Genomic DNA, 16,025 nt, shown 5'->3' with positions numbered 1-16,025 from the left:
ACTTCTTATTTTGTTTTCTTTCACTTAGTAATTGATTCAACAAATACGTAGAGTGCCTCCTATGTTCAGGTAGGTTCTTTTGGAGTCATAAAGATGAAAAAATGAATAAAGAAACAAAGTCCCTATCTTTCTCCTTCTCCAACATTCCAGCCAACTGAACAGCTATCGCCGGGACACTGCCACTCACAGAGATAGCCCGTTCCATCTTTGAGCAGATTTAATTTTCATAAAATTGGTTTTTAAAATATATATTATACTGAAACCTGGCTCCTAATAACCACCAACCTCTGATCCTAAATTTATCCCCTTGAGGCCATGAAGAGCACATCTAATCCTTTCTTCACACGGCGGCAGCCCTTCTTATATTTTAAGGAAGCAATCCTATCACTCCCTGGGTCAGACTAAACACCCCCAGGTAGGTCCCCCCTCCCAATGCTCCTGCTTGCTCCTTCTTAAATGCGGTCCTCCTGGTGTAATTTTTCTAACAGCTAATGTGAAGTCATGAGCAGGTGTTACAAGGGGAGGGGAGGGGAGGGGAGGAGAGGGAAGGAGGGAGGGAGGGAAGGAGGGAAGGTAGAAAGAAGAGGGAGGAAGGGAGAGAAAGAGCTAAGGGGGAGCGGGAGACAAGTCGCCTCACTTTTAGTAAACATACCTCAATCTTATCCCCCACCATGGCACGTAATTTCCTCCCTTAAAATAACTGAAATAAATTCTGTAATTTTGTTACAGAAAGCAATGCTTGCAAGAAGATACAAACCATTTAGCACCCTTAGGCTTTTCCTAAATGTTAGTTTATTAATTGTTTCCATTAACATGTCTGACAAAACCACAAATACCATTTCAGGAAGTTAATCTGCAATGTGCAACTGTGCCCTGCTGTAGTCCAACGAGAACCAGGATGCCCCCTTCACCACTGAATCCCCAAGTAGCTAGAATACAGCCCCAGAAGCAACTGTTGCCCCCTGCAGATTCCTTAGACCTTGGCTCAGGTATGAGCAAAATAAGCCTCAAATCACTCAACTTTTAGTCTGCATTTGGATGGGAGGTAACAACGAAGTGAAATGAATGTAATTTTAACATGCCAGGTGCAATGGCCCATGTCCATAATCCCAGCCACTCAGGAAGCTGACTCAGGTGACTGAGGCAGGAGGGTTGCAAGCTCAAGGCCAGCCTCAGTAACTTAGTGAGCCCCTGAAGAACTTAGTAAGACCCTGTCTTAAAATGAAAAATAAAAAGGGCTGAGGATGTAGCTGGTGATAAAGCGCCCCCTAAAATGGTTTTTGTGGTTTTGTTGGATATGTTAATGGAAACAATAAGTGCCCAGTATCAAAAAATAATTTTTTAAAAAATATATGTATATAGCTAACATTTGTGCAGCAGACTCTTACAGTACTAACTCGTGTGTTCCTAACATTTGTTCCAGAGATGAAAAGAAGAACAACTGTTCACCTCTGACAGGCAAAGGGACAGAGCTGATATTCATAAAGTAAAAGGCAAAAGGTCCTAGGCCCGCAAGACAGAACTAAAAAGCAGCACAGTTATCTACTAAGGACTCTCTACCTCCCATAGTAGTGCTGCCTCACTCCACTCCTGAAGCAGTAAGAATGTTTTCAGAACGTGAGTAAAGCCCTATTGTGTAAATCCAAGCTCTGCCATATTTTCAATTTTCTAGGGATGCTCCCTCTGTCAACCAGGGTTTCTCAGCAGCAGTAGTACTGACATTTGAGATCAGACAGGGCTTTGTTGTGGGTACCTTATAGGACATTTAGCAGCATCCTGGCTTCTACCCATTAAATATCTGTAGCACCCATAAGTTCGATGACAAAGAAAAATGTCAAATGTTCCTGTTGGTTGGGGGATGGGGCAAAATCTCTCCCAGTTGAGAATCACTGAATTAAAGGAATTTCATAGTAATTCCATTCAAATGGCAGTAGTAATCATTTAAGAGAATAATCTTAGGAACATGAACTTTTTCCCATATTTTTTTATACAAATAATATAGCAATTAGCTGTTGAAAATTCACATCCAAGTTTCACTGAGGTCTGCAGGTCCAGGATAGACTACTAAAAGCATAGGCTTCTTCTGTAAACTCTCAAAACAGCAGGTCATGGTTTACCACAAATGGAAAAAACCAATCCTCTCTCCTGTACCCATCTTCCCTGCCATCCATTACAGCAATGCCTCCAAACTGCGCATCTCCGCTTGCTTCTCCCTTACCGTTAGCTCCTTAAAACTCTTTACCGGGGAACCAACCCTTTAGATTCCCTCTCATTCACTGAGCTACTTTCAGCATCTAACAAAGACAGAAAATAACCCACCACCGAGACAATAAAGGATGTGAACAGAGCTCGTCTTTTGGAGCCCCGCGATCCTTTTGAGTCGCAGGCACAAGGCAGGTTGATCCTACACAAATGCACTCGGGGCTCTTCTGCCTTTTCCCTTGACCAGGAAGGAAGCCCCTGTGCAGACAAACGTCCTGGAGGTGGAGAAAGAGGCTAGGAGAGGGGAGGGGACACACATCCTGGTATCCTAATCTCTTCCCAAGCAGAAGTTAATGCTGATGCAATGGAGGGCTGCAGCATCCTGTAAATGTGAAACTTGACACAACCAGATTCTACCCAGCAGGATGGAGACCTCAGGGGTTAGAAGTCACTCAGAAATTCTGAAAGTTGCTAGTTAAGAATCAAATGTGTCATTGAAGTTGTCTGCAGTTGTGAAGCCAATGCTAAAGGGGATGAATGTTAGTTATTAGTATTTTAAAAGATTCTACTTCAACATTAGGTCATTTCCAGCCAATGAGAGGTTCCGTATAATTAAAAGGAAGTGCCTAAATTGTTCTTAAGGAATCACTTTCTTCTGTCAGAGCAAACATTGCACGCCTTTTGAGATTTTTATTAAATTCTCACAAGAACAGTCTCTCTCTCTCTCTCTCTCTCTCTCTCTCTCTCTCTCTCTCTCTCTCACACACACACACACACACACACACACACACACACACACACACCAAATAAGGAAAACCTGCGACATATTAGTAATTTCCGTTTCCTTTGCATGTGTGTATGTGGCCCTAAGGGAATGGCTGTGTTTCTTTCCCAACTGCAGAAAGGAACTCAAAAGTCTCTCTACAGTTTATCAGATGGAATAGCCATCTAGACCAAAATAAAATAAAAACAAAGTGTGTACTCCTCTTTTATCTACTGAATAGAACCCTATGATAAAAAGTATATGTTAAATAGTGAAGCCCTGACTCCATTTTCTGAGTGACTTTATCCAAACTTGTATTTTTTGTTCTTTATACTTTATTAGATGTAAATTTAAAAATTTAAGTAAAAGAGAATTAATCAGTTCTTGATAGCTGATTGTCCTAAAGGTATATTTCCAACTCCTGAACCTAAATAAAGGAGTTCTGGAGTGTATCTGTTTGGAAAAAAAAAAAAAAAAAGCTATATTTTTAAATAAAAATTAAATTTGGGAGTGGGAGGTTAAAACAGTGCATCAATCATGTATAAATCAGTTGTTTTTAATTTTTTTCCAGGCACCTATGTCAAATTAGTTTGAAACAGCAGGAATGTAGAGCATATTATAGGCCTATTATTTTCCTTAAAATATCATAGATGAGCAAGAGCCTGAAGCCCAATTACTATGCTGACTTTAAAAAAGAAAAAAAAAATCTGGTATTCCCTTAAAACTAGCTAGAATAAACATGAAACCTACGAAGAGTACACATCGTCAAAGCCTGGGATGCAAGGACACGACTTCACACTTTAACTTCTGTGAAGCACTATGGGTTGTGTACCAATATGGCTGAATGAATGAAATTAAAAATTTGATCTATTCTCTATTATTTGTGCTAAGGAAGGGTAAACAATGTCTAAAATCAAATCCACACTAAATCCAAAGCAGTGTCTTATCCAGTTGTTTCATTAGTTATGAGAGCCAGAAGCACCAAAATTAAATTTCTCCTCTTCTTATTGCTTCTTCCCACTCTTTGGTGAAAGTGTTAAGGACCAGGGGAAAGACCAAAAGGTTGGCAGCAGGAGGGGGGAGGGAAAACAAAGCCAGCAGCTGCAGCTTCAGGATCTAAAACTCAACAATCAGCTCTGGAGGGACAGAGTGAAAATGTAAAGCTATTTGAGAGACTTAAGAGGCAGATATTATGAATACCTTGAGAGTGAGTTTTAAATATGTTCTTCTTTGTAGGAGTTCAATGTCTGATTGATTGATGTTACACTTCTCTATGATGGATAATGTGGAAAAAGACAGAATTTAGCCATCCTAAACTCAAGAGTGTGGCACAGGACTGTTAAGGAACAAACCCAGAACACTCACCACAAATAAATTTCTACAAGTGGCCTTCGATAAAAGACAAGTACTTCAATTGTGTCCAAGAATTACTATGTAATATGCAATGTGCTTTATTATACTAGAGTCCTAGCTCTTCTATGACATCAGCACCAGTGTGTGTGTTGGGAGGGGACAAAGGATTGGGGGAGGGGGGGCTTCCATTTCTTCCTACCCAAATGAATCCCCATCAGGACATCTCTTTTAGTTGACTATTGGTCTCACAGAGGACTACAGATAATAACTTTCTTTAACTTGACTTTAAGGTCTAAGATCCTTATCCTTTTCACAGAATGTTACCAGAACCATATACAAGAACTGCTCGTTTCTCTCATAATAGGTGGCAGAAAACTTGCAAAAGATTCTAAAGTTTGACTTTATAACTCTAAAAAGTCAGTCTAGAAAGAGCACATACACAGCAGCTTTCCCTGGGAAAGACTCAGCCTGAAGAGCATTTTGTAGATTAAGATTAATGATTAACTGACTGTACTTCTACTTTCTGACCACTGGCTGCCTAGGACTAAAGAAAGTATAGCACAATCAAAGAATTAGACGTATTAGAGCTTAAGGAAAAAAAGAAAAAAAAATGCTTCTTGAGAATAAAATACCAGAACATGTTTAGGACAGAGAAATCGAAGTTTAAAAAGTTTCCCACAAACTTATTAAAGTACACTATGTTGGGCTATGGGAAGTTCAGTTACAGCTATGTCCTATCCTCCACAACAGCAGCAAAACAGGAAAAGCCAATGAAAAGGTTATCATAGGAAAGATTTAGAAATAGATTATAGTACAAGCCTGCAAAGAAACCTGGATGCAGAGCCAGAGTATCACCCTCAGTAGGATCAGGAATAGCAAACCCAATTCATTTATAAGAAGGTTTAGCACTGGGCTAGTATGTTGACATTGCCTGGATCTCTTTCAGGAATGGATGAGAACATTGTGGCAGGGGTGCAGTGGTCTCCAACACCCAGTCATTAATATATGAGAATCAAGTGAACTTTATTTGATAAATTCTTCAGAGCAAAGGTCACACAGATTTATGTAGTCTGTAAATGCTCTATAAATTAAGCATGCTCCCAAAGTTATAATGGTGGTAGTGCAGTGAAAAGGTCCTAAAAACAATATGGATCTTATCCATGTGGAGTAAGATGACCACCATTTTGAAATTTTGAAAACTTCATTGTGGTGCTGTTCAATATGCCTGAATGATCACCCATTGTCAAGTCAATTTATCTTTGGGCTTGAAAATGAACTTTGCCAGCTGAACTCTAGTTTAAAACTCTAACCAGGGGGCTGAGGTTGTGGCTCAGTGGTAGAGCGATCGCCTAGCATGTGTGAGGCCCTGGGTTCAATATACAGCACCACATAATGATAAATAAAGGTAGTGTGTCCATCTACAACTAAAAAATATTTTTTAAAAACTATAACCAGAACCTCAGTTCTAAGTACAGCAAATAAACAACAACTCCATTTATTTCCAAAAAAAAAAATTAAAATTTTAGGAAAAGATACCTTTGTGATTAGGATTCTTTAATAAGTGAAATCAAGAGTTCTCATCAACAAGTGTTTGGAGGGAAAAGCCCCTCGCCATAAACAAAGAGGTAGTGATTGGGGTTGGGGTAGGAGCTCAGCTCTCTGTCTAGAAGGACCTCCTAGCTGAGGTTAAGCAATTTCAAAACTGAGAAGTCCCACCTGTTCCATCAGCTGTGCTGTTGAGAACCCAAACTCAGGACCCTATACAACAGCCTGGAGCCAAAGAATGCCTGTTTGCCCTAACCCACTCTGCTTTTTTGCTTTCTAGTTGGTTGTCCATGCCCCTGCTTGTTAATGTCTAAAACAGCAAAACAATCGCCCTCATCAGATTGCCTTCTTAACCCAAGCCAGGCAGAAAGAGGATTAATCAATATTTTGTACTTTCAACATATTGGCCTCCCCAAATAAACAATAGCAATAAAATAGAAAAGAATCCTATTCACCTTTATTTTTATCATCATCCTTATTATTATTTGGCTGTGGTTGATCATAGTTTTTCTTAAGGGCTTTCCAAATGGAGAGCCCAATCTGAGAACTACATTTAATTGCTCTGTGCCTCACTGAAGCACAACTATAATTTAAGAGTCAATTCAAGAAAATGAAGATCAACATTTTCTTCCTAACTTCTGTCTTTCAGATTTTATCTCACACATAAGCTAAGTTAAAAAAGTCTTCATTTCAGAGGCTGATGTGAATTTTTAAACTAATTATTTTGAAAGGAAATGTAACTTGTAGAGAGGATGATGTTAATTTTTCTTTTTCCTTTTTTAGTACACAGAATTTATACACAACTCTTTGCTTAAGATTTAAGGCTGTTTATTTTCATAACATTCATCACACATACTTCGCACTGGTATCGGTGAAAGATGCATATGTGAAACAGTGGAAGCTACAATATGATCCTATTCTGTGCCTTGGCGCCAAGTGTAGTCAATAAGCTAAATTATTGTCACAAAAATTGATAGGGATTTTTTTTTAATTTTCTGGCAATCATTTTTCAAGTTTCTGTTGTCACCTTGGTAAACTGAGATTCATTATGAAATTTACAGCTGATGTCTTCATCTATTCAAGTAAGCATCATCTTTTCATTTGCAAAGGCAGCAGCTCTGGCTAGGGCTTGCGCCTCCCAGGTAACGTCAGGACGCTGGGCTTACTTCCACCTGCGGATGCATTACAACCGAGGCGCGCGCACCCCGAGTCCTCCCTACCCATCCCAAAGCTCATTGGTAAGAACATAACCCAAACACGAAAACTTTGTGGTCGCAAACTCTTCTGCTCTCGCAGCGATCAAAAGCGACCCAGCACAGGGAACGACACTGGCTTTTGTTCCAGAGTCGCCCAGCTGGCGAGGTAAGCGCCTCGACGGTCCTCATCACCTAGGATCCTGATTCCGTGGGACGGGGATTTTGGAATCCCAAGCAAAACGCCCATTTCTACACAATCTGTGAGCAGGGGGTGTACACACACACACACTCACACACGAAAAGGGGGGCGAGGGAGGGTAAAGCTGAAATCCTAAATGCCTTTCAAATTCTACCCCAGTCTCAGGTTCACAAAGTGGGTCTCCACCGCTGAGAGCGCGAGCGGGGCGGGGTCTGGAAGAGGAATGGGTACGCGTCGGGTACCCAGGCTGCAGGTCCCGCCCCGCCTCCGGGTACAATCAGAAAAGCTACAGTGTGTCAGTGGCTTTTGGCTTCCTGTTTGTAAAGCGAGAAGCTCCCTCCCCGACTCTGAGACCGTGGTTCCTCCAACCGAGTCGGCCCCTTCTTCGCGCAGGCGGCCGGGGGCGGCGGAGGGGGCAGGGCCGCGGGCGCAGCACCCCTCCCAACCGGCCGCCCTGGGCTGAGCAGGGCCGCGAGGCGGACAAAGCGCCTCCCGCACCCTCCCCCACGACCGCGTTCCAAAAGGGAGGGGGAAGGCGGGCCGGAGGGGCCGGGGGAGGAGGAAGGGAGGGGAGGAGCAGGGGGAGGAGGGAGGCGCTGCCGGCGGGACCCGGCAGCATCTTGCCCAGGAGGGAGGAGAGAGAGGAGGAGCCGGGCGGCCTCGGGAGCGGGGAGGAGGGCAGGATTCTTGAAGCCCAAGATAAACAAATTGTTCCTCTTCACGTGCGGGGCGGGGGGAGGTGGAAAGCGAACGCCGCAGCTTCCCCTCCCCCAAGCCGGCTCTTTGTCACTGAGCGCCGGGCCAAAGCCCGCGGCGCCACTGACACCACCCTCGGCGAGCCGAGGACTCCCAGACCCCGGACGTGCGCGGTTGGCACACCGCACACACACAGGGCCGCCCGCGCCGGTATCTGCGCGGCCGATCGAGTCGCGGGGTGCACAGGGAGCGGGCGCGCTCCAGCTAGCGTTCCCACCGCCTCGCCACCCCGCGCACCCTCGGCCCGGAGCCGGGCAGCGCGGTGGGGGAGGGGGTGCAGACACCTTTCCCAAGCTTCCGGCCTCCCCCCCCACCCACCAAAGGGAAGCCAAAGAACCCGGGAGAGGAGATAAGAGAAAGGATTCCACCCTCAGGGTTAGGGGGTGGGAACTGCCCCTTCCTCCCTTAGAAGTTAAGCCATTGGCTGCTCTTCCTGCCTCGAACCCACCCACCCAGCCATTTAAGCCTCTTTCACCTCCCCGCTATCCTCCACTCCTTCAGGCTCCTTACGTCGGCCTGGAAAGTTGGCGAGGAGCGGGGCGGGGGTGAGGCGGAGAAGACTGGGTGCAACCAAGTTTAGGAAGAGGAGAGGAGAGAACCCCAGGCCAAGTGGCGCCGCGGAGACTCTGGGCGCAAGCCCTGGGCGTAGTAGCTCTTGCCTCCCTCCCCTGCTGGGCCGAGTCCCTCCCGACCCTCCAGACTGCTCCACCTGCCGGGCTAGCCCCGGGTCTCCAGCCGCGAGCGCAGCGCACCCGCGTCCCGCATCCGCGCGCGCTCCCGCGCGCGCGCGCGTAGCCAGTCTCGCTCGTTTCTCACCCACTTCAAAGTTCATTCACAAAACTCTCAGACTTTCTCAGCCCAAAGGGGGTGAGCTTGAGAGGGGAGGAGAGGCTCTCCCTTACCCCTTCCCCCAAGAGGTTGAGGGCCCTGTGCCCGCCCAGAATCTGCGACAGCATCAATTTCTCCCTACACCCGGCGGATGTGCAGAGAGGGGTGGGCGAAAGGGGACGGGTCCTGGGAGGCTAGCGGCGCGGCGAGAGATGGGGAGGGGAGCGGTAAAGAGGAGGAGCAAGGTTTCAACTCTGGGGTTCACTCTCTTTCAAATCTGTATCTAAGAAAGGGAGGGGGAAACTTTTCCTGCACCTCACCCGACGCTCCTCGAGGCTCCCTCCGCCCCTCGCAGTCGTGACTGGCTTCTCCCCCCACCCCCTCCTCCCCAAATCTGACAACCCTGACAGATTAACAGGTAGCGGCGACGACAGCTTTTTCCCTAGGAAAAGTTGACGTTAACCCTTCGGCTTCATCCCACCTCACCCACGGTGCAAATCAGACAGACCCTCACACACCCTGTAAGAAGCTCACGCCCCCCCCACGCGCACCCCAAGCCCGCTGCCAGTGCGCCCTCACCATGATCAGCGTGTGGTTCCTCTGCTCCGCCGAGGCAGCCTCCGCATCTTGCTGGGGTTTGCTCGGGTGCTGCTGCTTGCCGGTGCCGGCGCCCGATTTCTTGGCCCTCTGCTCCAAGGTCCGCTGATAGAGGCTCACCGTGTCCCGGCGCTCCAGCTCCAGCTGCTCCACCTGAGCCTGCTGGTACCTGTTCTCGCAGTTGACGTGGTGCCGCCGGCAGCCCTCGATGCGCTGGCGGAGCCGCTCGACCACCGTGCTGTGCTTGGGGACGACCGCCGAGCTGCCGCCGGGGCCCCCGGAGCCGCCGCCGCCGCCGCAGCCGCCGGCAGCGGGGTGATTGCTACTCGGAGCAGCGGGAGTACTATTGGGAGTATTATTCACACCGATCCCGGCCCCGCCGAGGCTGCTGTTCAGGCTACTGTTGATGCAAATACTACTGCCATTCGCGGCAGCAGCGGGGGCTGCGAAATCCCCCATCCTGCTCCCCGGGCACACTATTTTGGAAGAACTTTTTTTATCCACCCCCCTATCAGCCTCCTCCTTGGGTCCAAGGATTAAAATAGTTTAAGTGGAACGCGGGGGAGACGCAAGCACATGGATGGAAACAGCGATCCCGACGGGGCGAAAAAAAGGGGGAGAGATTTTGGGGTGGTTTTTTTGTTTCCTTTTTTTAAACTGTAAAGCTGGAGGGGGAAAAAAAGGGGGGTGTTATCGGAATACCATCAGACACCTATCAACAAAAAGAATCACAACAAACTGAGCCAGCAGCAAATCGGGTTGCAACTCAAGGGGAGATCCGCTCCTCGCCTGCCTTCTTTTTATAATCCATTATTTTCTAATAAATTCCAGGAGATTTCCGGTAGTTGGCAAGCATTTTCTCCCTACGTACCGAAAAACACACCCCATGTACACACACAAGCATATGCCTCCAGTGCGGACACGCGCGACACACACTCACTCCACACCGCATCGGAAAACGGCAAGCTTGCTTATTGCATTTTCCTTCCACAAAAAAGTTTTGGTGTTTATGCCGCCCCGTGTTCTCAAAGTACTTTGGCTGCTCAGTTGCATTTCACAGGAACCTAGATATCGAATCCTCGGGCTGGGGGAAGTAAACACATGGACAGTCCGAGGCGACTGCAAAAGTAGATCGGTGAAGTCCTTTGGAAAACGCCGCGCGGAGAGCAGCCCCTAACGCTCGGCTGGGCTGCCGCTGCCGCCGCTGCTCCTGCCACCATCACAATGATCAACTGCTCGCCGCCGCCGCCGCCTCCTCCTCCTCCTCTCGCTCCTCCACCTCCTCCTCCTCCTCCATGCCAGCGGAGTGATATCAGGACGCGCGAGCTCAGTAAACACGGCAGCGGCGGCGGCTGGAGGCCGTGAGACAAGCCCGGGGACACGGCGCAAAACCCGGCCCGGACTCACCCGGCAGGAGCGGGCGCGGCACGCACCGGCACCCGGCGCCGGGCTCCCGCCTCCTTTGCCTCACCCTCCCCGCCCCTCCCACGCCCCAACCTCACTACTACCCAGACTGGGAAGCCTGAGCCGCCAGGAACCGGGAAAAGAAAGATTCTCTGGGATCTCAGGAATGAATCAACTTTTGACCTGTGTGTGCGTGTGTGAGTGTATATGTGCATGTGTGTACGTGTGTGCGCGCGTGCGCCCGCGCGCGCGCGCGCGCGAGGACAACCACGGGGACGCGCCTGGCTGGTTTTCCTTATTTCAAGCGAGGTAGCCTTCGAGCCCAAGTTGTTGTTATACATTTATGCATTATATTGCAGAACTGTGCATGACCAGGCAGAAACATTGCGGCCTCACAGCAGTCGTCTGTCATTCCCATCCATGTGGAAAGAGAAAGGCAAATGAGTGACTTGTTTTTCAAACACAGGTAATAAGTCCTCTCTAGTAACAAGCCTGCTTATGGACACTTGTTCGAACTCTGGACCAGTCTTAACACACAAATACCGAATTCTGAATAAACAGAAAAAAAAAGCACCAAAAAACTTGCAATATTATTAATTCACTGTATATAATGATTGTTATTAAGACAATTATTGTTTTACTTACCCTTGGGAAAAAAATAAAATAAAGCAAGCAGGGACTTGGAGGTGAGACTAACAGTACATTTTAACAGACTGTTTTGAACACTAGGTGCTAATGACAGCAGTAATTAAGGGCCCTTCGTAAATCAAGTGGAAAGATTGCAGATTTCATGGACTAGAACTATAAGAAAAACACAGCATTTCACAGTTTGTCATGACCAAAACAAAAACAAGCAAAAATAACAGGCTTACTTTATGGCTGGATATATTTCTGTTTCAATGAATTCACAGCAAGTTCAATTAAAAGGAAACGGTGACTGCAGAAAGCAATCTAAACTTTTCGTTTTATCATGGAAAATTATCTTTCCAAATATTAAATATCAAAAAACAATAAGAAGTATCAAATATCATGGAATCTGGACTTAAACCATGGCATATACATAATTTTACAAAAATTGAAATGGAGAAACTGCTAACATTTCTGTGATCATTGGTAAGATAAATCTTAATTGTGAGATGGATGTTAATTATAAGGCATTTTGTATTACCTCAATAAATCTTATAGAATTAGTTTTTAGGGTAAAAATACACCCCAGTTTTCTAAAATAGCCAGGAATAAAAGAACTTTGGATCTTATGCATTAGTCATGAGATCTGATTTAAACCATCTTCATTTCTTGGCATTGCAGATTAGCATAGGATGCTATTTCTAACCTCATAATGTCAGCGATAAGAAGCTGTATTTTTCTTCAATTAATCAGGTTATATGGTGAACCATATCTTTAACATCCACTAGATTATAGGGTAAAATGGGCAACAAAATGTTATTTAACATGGTGAGAGGCTACCTCTAAGTAGTGAAACCAACAAGAGAGAGTATCTTTTGTTAAAGTTGCCATACTTTTTCTAAGGGCTATTTAGTTAATGTACAAACTTCTGGATCAAAACTGTTGCCTTCCCCAATCTCAGCCAGAAAATTAAACTGAATTTGTTCTATAGAAAATGAATCCATTCACACTTTAAAAAATATATTTTTTAAAAAAAAAAGTGATGTTATAAGAAAAAGCAATACCAAAGTAGCCTTTTTCTTTTTCACATATTTACTAAATAATATCTGTTAACTCAGGAAGCACATGACTTCCCTCAGAGGGGAAGCTATGACTCTGCATTAACTCTTTGCAAGAGTTTAATTCTTAACTCTCTTGCTACCCCACTAGTCAACACATGACTGCAACTTGATTCACAAAGGCAACGAGTTTGAGGGTCATGAGCCTTCAGTTTTATGACATGGGTTCTCATTCCAGATTTCTCTTTCCATTGAGATTTTCTCTTTTTGATTTAAAAAAAAAATGACTTTGGCAGCACCAAAGTATTCCCATCAAGTTGTTTATCTCACCTATGGAAATACACAGGAATTTGCATCCTTTCCTTTGGGGAACAATTAGGTGGGGGGATCATATTTTGTGGCTTTACCCCAAAGCCCTACAATGACAAATGGAGCTATTCTTGAACAACAGCAGTGTTCTCTGAGGCTCGATTTTACTTCAAGAGTGGCCTATACTCTGGGCTGGGGATGTGGCTCAAGCGGTAACACGCTCGCCTGGCATGCGCAGGGTGCTGGGTTCGATTCTCAGCACCGCATGGGTAATTAGAAGTAAGGAGCGGGCAGTGAACAAAACTTGAATCTTAAACAGCCTAAGCTAGTCAGTCACCTTGAACTAGAGATGTTCACCTACTCCCATGACCTTAGGAGAAAGAGACACCTTTATTCTGTGATACATTCCAGCAAGCCTGCTAACTTTCTTTTTGCGAGAGGAGCGGGTACCAGAAAATTGAACCCAGGCTCTCTTCATCACTGAGCCACATCCTTACTCCTTTTTATATTTTATTTAGACAGAGTCTCACTAAGTTGCTTAGGGCCTTTCTAAATTGATGAAGCTGGCTTTAAACTTTCCATCCTCCTGCCTCAGCCTCTGCACTCACTGGGATTACAGGAATGCATCACTGCACCCAGCAAGCCAACTTTCTTGATCACCATTCTAAACAGCTCCCTGAAAGTCACAAAGAAATTCAAGTTCTAGGGAAGCAATTTTCCATTCTTTCCCATCACTAGATACTGATAGCATGAACTTCTTTGTCTTTTATTTGAGTTTGCTACAAAACAAAACTCTAAGATGGGGGCTACAGACACATCACAAATGCAGTTTCTCTTGAATGCAAAAAAAAAAAAAAAATCCTCTGGAATGCCATAGTGAAATGACAGAGACATTCCTGTGGCTCTGTCCTCAGACTTTGATGGTAACTCTGAGGATGCTACAGTAATAAGGGCTTGACAAATAAGTACCTGCACCAGGTGGTTCTACAGCTCTAGCCCTGAGCCAAAGTTGACAGTTCAGAGGATGGAACCAGGTTCTCTTTCCTTTGACCAACTCTGTCATCTTCCTTTATCCACAGATAGCATCCAGTGTCCCAATGAGAAGCAGGAGGCTCTAGTACAGACACTCCGGCTTATGTGCCATTTGTCCATTCCCAGGGGCCCGGGCACTCCTGAAGTGCTGGCCACAGTGGGGCCCTCCTCTCTCTACTAATAGCTATTGTTTCAATAATTCCACAAGTAGGTTTATGGCCTTCTGTGTGCCAGACAACCTTGTCCAGTATTTGTCCTCTGAGTATGTGGTGGGCTACTGGGTTGTACAGCCTAATCAAGTAGAGAACATAGTCCCAACATCAGTGGATCAGGGTGGTAGATGCCACAAGAGGACTAATCTCTAATTGGTATGGGAACAGATAAGAGACTGCATGCTTTCAGGGGTCTAAGAAAGTTTTTGCAGACAAATCCACCAGTAGTTCCCTCCAGGATTGCGACTGTGAGAGGCTGTAATGGGAGATGAAGGCTGGAGAGATAAGCAGGAGCCAGATTGTTCAAGGCCATCCAGAAGTTTAGACTACATCTTGGGGACCACGGCTGCCATTAAAAGGATTTAAGCTCATTTACAAGTTTGGCTTTGGCAACACAGCCAGAGTATTATAGTGTTTTCTAAAGTGTGTCCTAAAAACTCTGATCCTATCAGACGCTTCACCAGAAAGATTTCTAAGCCAAGTAAGTTTAGGAGGTGATCTGAACAACACATCTCTGGAAGATTCATTACCACGTTGAAGGTCACATGAAATCCTGCAGCAAAGCCTGTTTAACTTTGTTTAACCTAACATTGCCAAAATTCTGATATGTCCCACAGAATAGAACATACTCTAGAAAGCTCAGTGCAGGAGAGAGTGAGAATTGAAGGCAGTTCTAAATCCACTGAAATTTACAGCATGCCTGGTATGTGGCCTGAGGCAGAGTCACACTCGCCTTAGCATCTACCCGGTCTGAATCTCTAGTACTCAGGGTCAGGGCTCAAGGTTGAATGCTGACCCTTAATTACTAAGGAAGCAGCCACACCAGGCAGAAGTCCCAGAAGGGTGTTTGATCAACCTTGTCCAGTATTAGTCCTCTGAGTATGCCATATTAATATTTCTCTATAACAAAACCCCCGTTACTAAGGGAAAGTTCAGTCTCACTTAACTGAAAAATCTTAATTATATGATACCTTTAAAGATGAAAAGTTTCATTATTTTTGAAACCTGCAGTCTGTCTGGCTTACCAAATACTGGCCTCTTGGAGCAATTTTAATGATTTCTTTCTATCTAGTAAATCAATTGTATGTAGGTGACATTCCCCATGGACTAGGGGTCTTTCAAAGTTTGTTTCCTTAAGTCATTAAATATTCCCAGCAAGATCCTATTTGAGTTATTAATTTTCACTTTTTTATTAAGAAGGGGTTTATTGAACCCTCCATGAATAGGAACTCGTGGAGTTTATTTTCGTATTCATGTATTTTAATATGTGTATAATGATTTTATGGTTAATGCAGGAAAGGTTATCTAAAGTCCATGGCAGGGAAAAATTTTAGAAGGCTTTAATTTTATTTCACATATTCTCCTCTCAGCACTCCGTCATCTGATAGAACAAGGGATCTGGCTTGAGCCCAGTTGGCTTCCATTTTGGATGTCAAAGATTTCTGAAAGAAAATATTTATGAATTTCTTTTATTTATGGAAGGACTATGATCAGCTAAACTGTTAACTTTATAATAATTCATTTTAACTGCCCATAGTCATGAAGACCTGTCCTACCCAGCTTCTCTTGTTTTCCCCATCTTACTAACAAATAAACTGAAGAAACTGAGGCACAGGAAGCAGAGGAATTTCCCCCAAACGGCACAGTGTAAAGTGGCAGAGACCGAGTCTGAACTCAGGCACTCTGACCCCAGAGCACAGAACTGTGGAAGGAACATGTAGCTAGGTTCCTAAGTCTCCTTCAGCTTTTAAGGCTCTACATTTCTATAAAACTACACTCACTGTGTTTTACCCAGGTCTTGTGCTAACAGAAGTCTGTTACTGCGACGGGGCGAGGGCTGGGGCAGCATCTGTGCAGAACGCTATCTCCAGCAGGCCATGCCTGTGCCAGCCCCCATTCTGGGCTAGCCACCCTCCCAGGGCTCTGGGCCTCCTGGCCATTCCG

The 16,025-nt window shown here is 45.3% G+C and overlaps 1 protein-coding gene across 2 annotated transcripts in view; it reads right to left on the bottom strand.

The window, feature by feature from the left end:
• Maml3 (mastermind like transcriptional coactivator 3) overlaps positions 1-10,866 on the bottom strand; it is a 392,101-nt gene extending 381,235 nt beyond the window's left edge. Inside the window, exon 1 of one of the 2 annotated variants that reach the window (XM_078022112.1) lies at positions 9,422-10,866. In XM_078022112.1, coding sequence (XP_077878238.1) covers positions 9,422-9,898 — 477 coding nt within the window. In that variant the 5' untranslated portion in view covers positions 9,899-10,866. The remainder of the gene's footprint in view (positions 1-9,421) is intronic. The other variant, XM_078022111.1, reaches the window with a different exon arrangement.
• Between the last annotated feature and the right edge of the window lie 5,159 nt (positions 10,867-16,025).

The sequence above is a fragment of the Ictidomys tridecemlineatus genome, chromosome 9 (genome assembly GCF_052094955.1).
Source record: "Ictidomys tridecemlineatus isolate mIctTri1 chromosome 9, mIctTri1.hap1, whole genome shotgun sequence".
NCBI lineage: Eukaryota > Metazoa > Chordata > Mammalia > Rodentia > Sciuridae > Ictidomys > Ictidomys tridecemlineatus.
The sequence above is the reverse complement of the archived record's forward strand: the minus strand, read 5'-3'. Positions and strand labels throughout refer to the sequence as shown.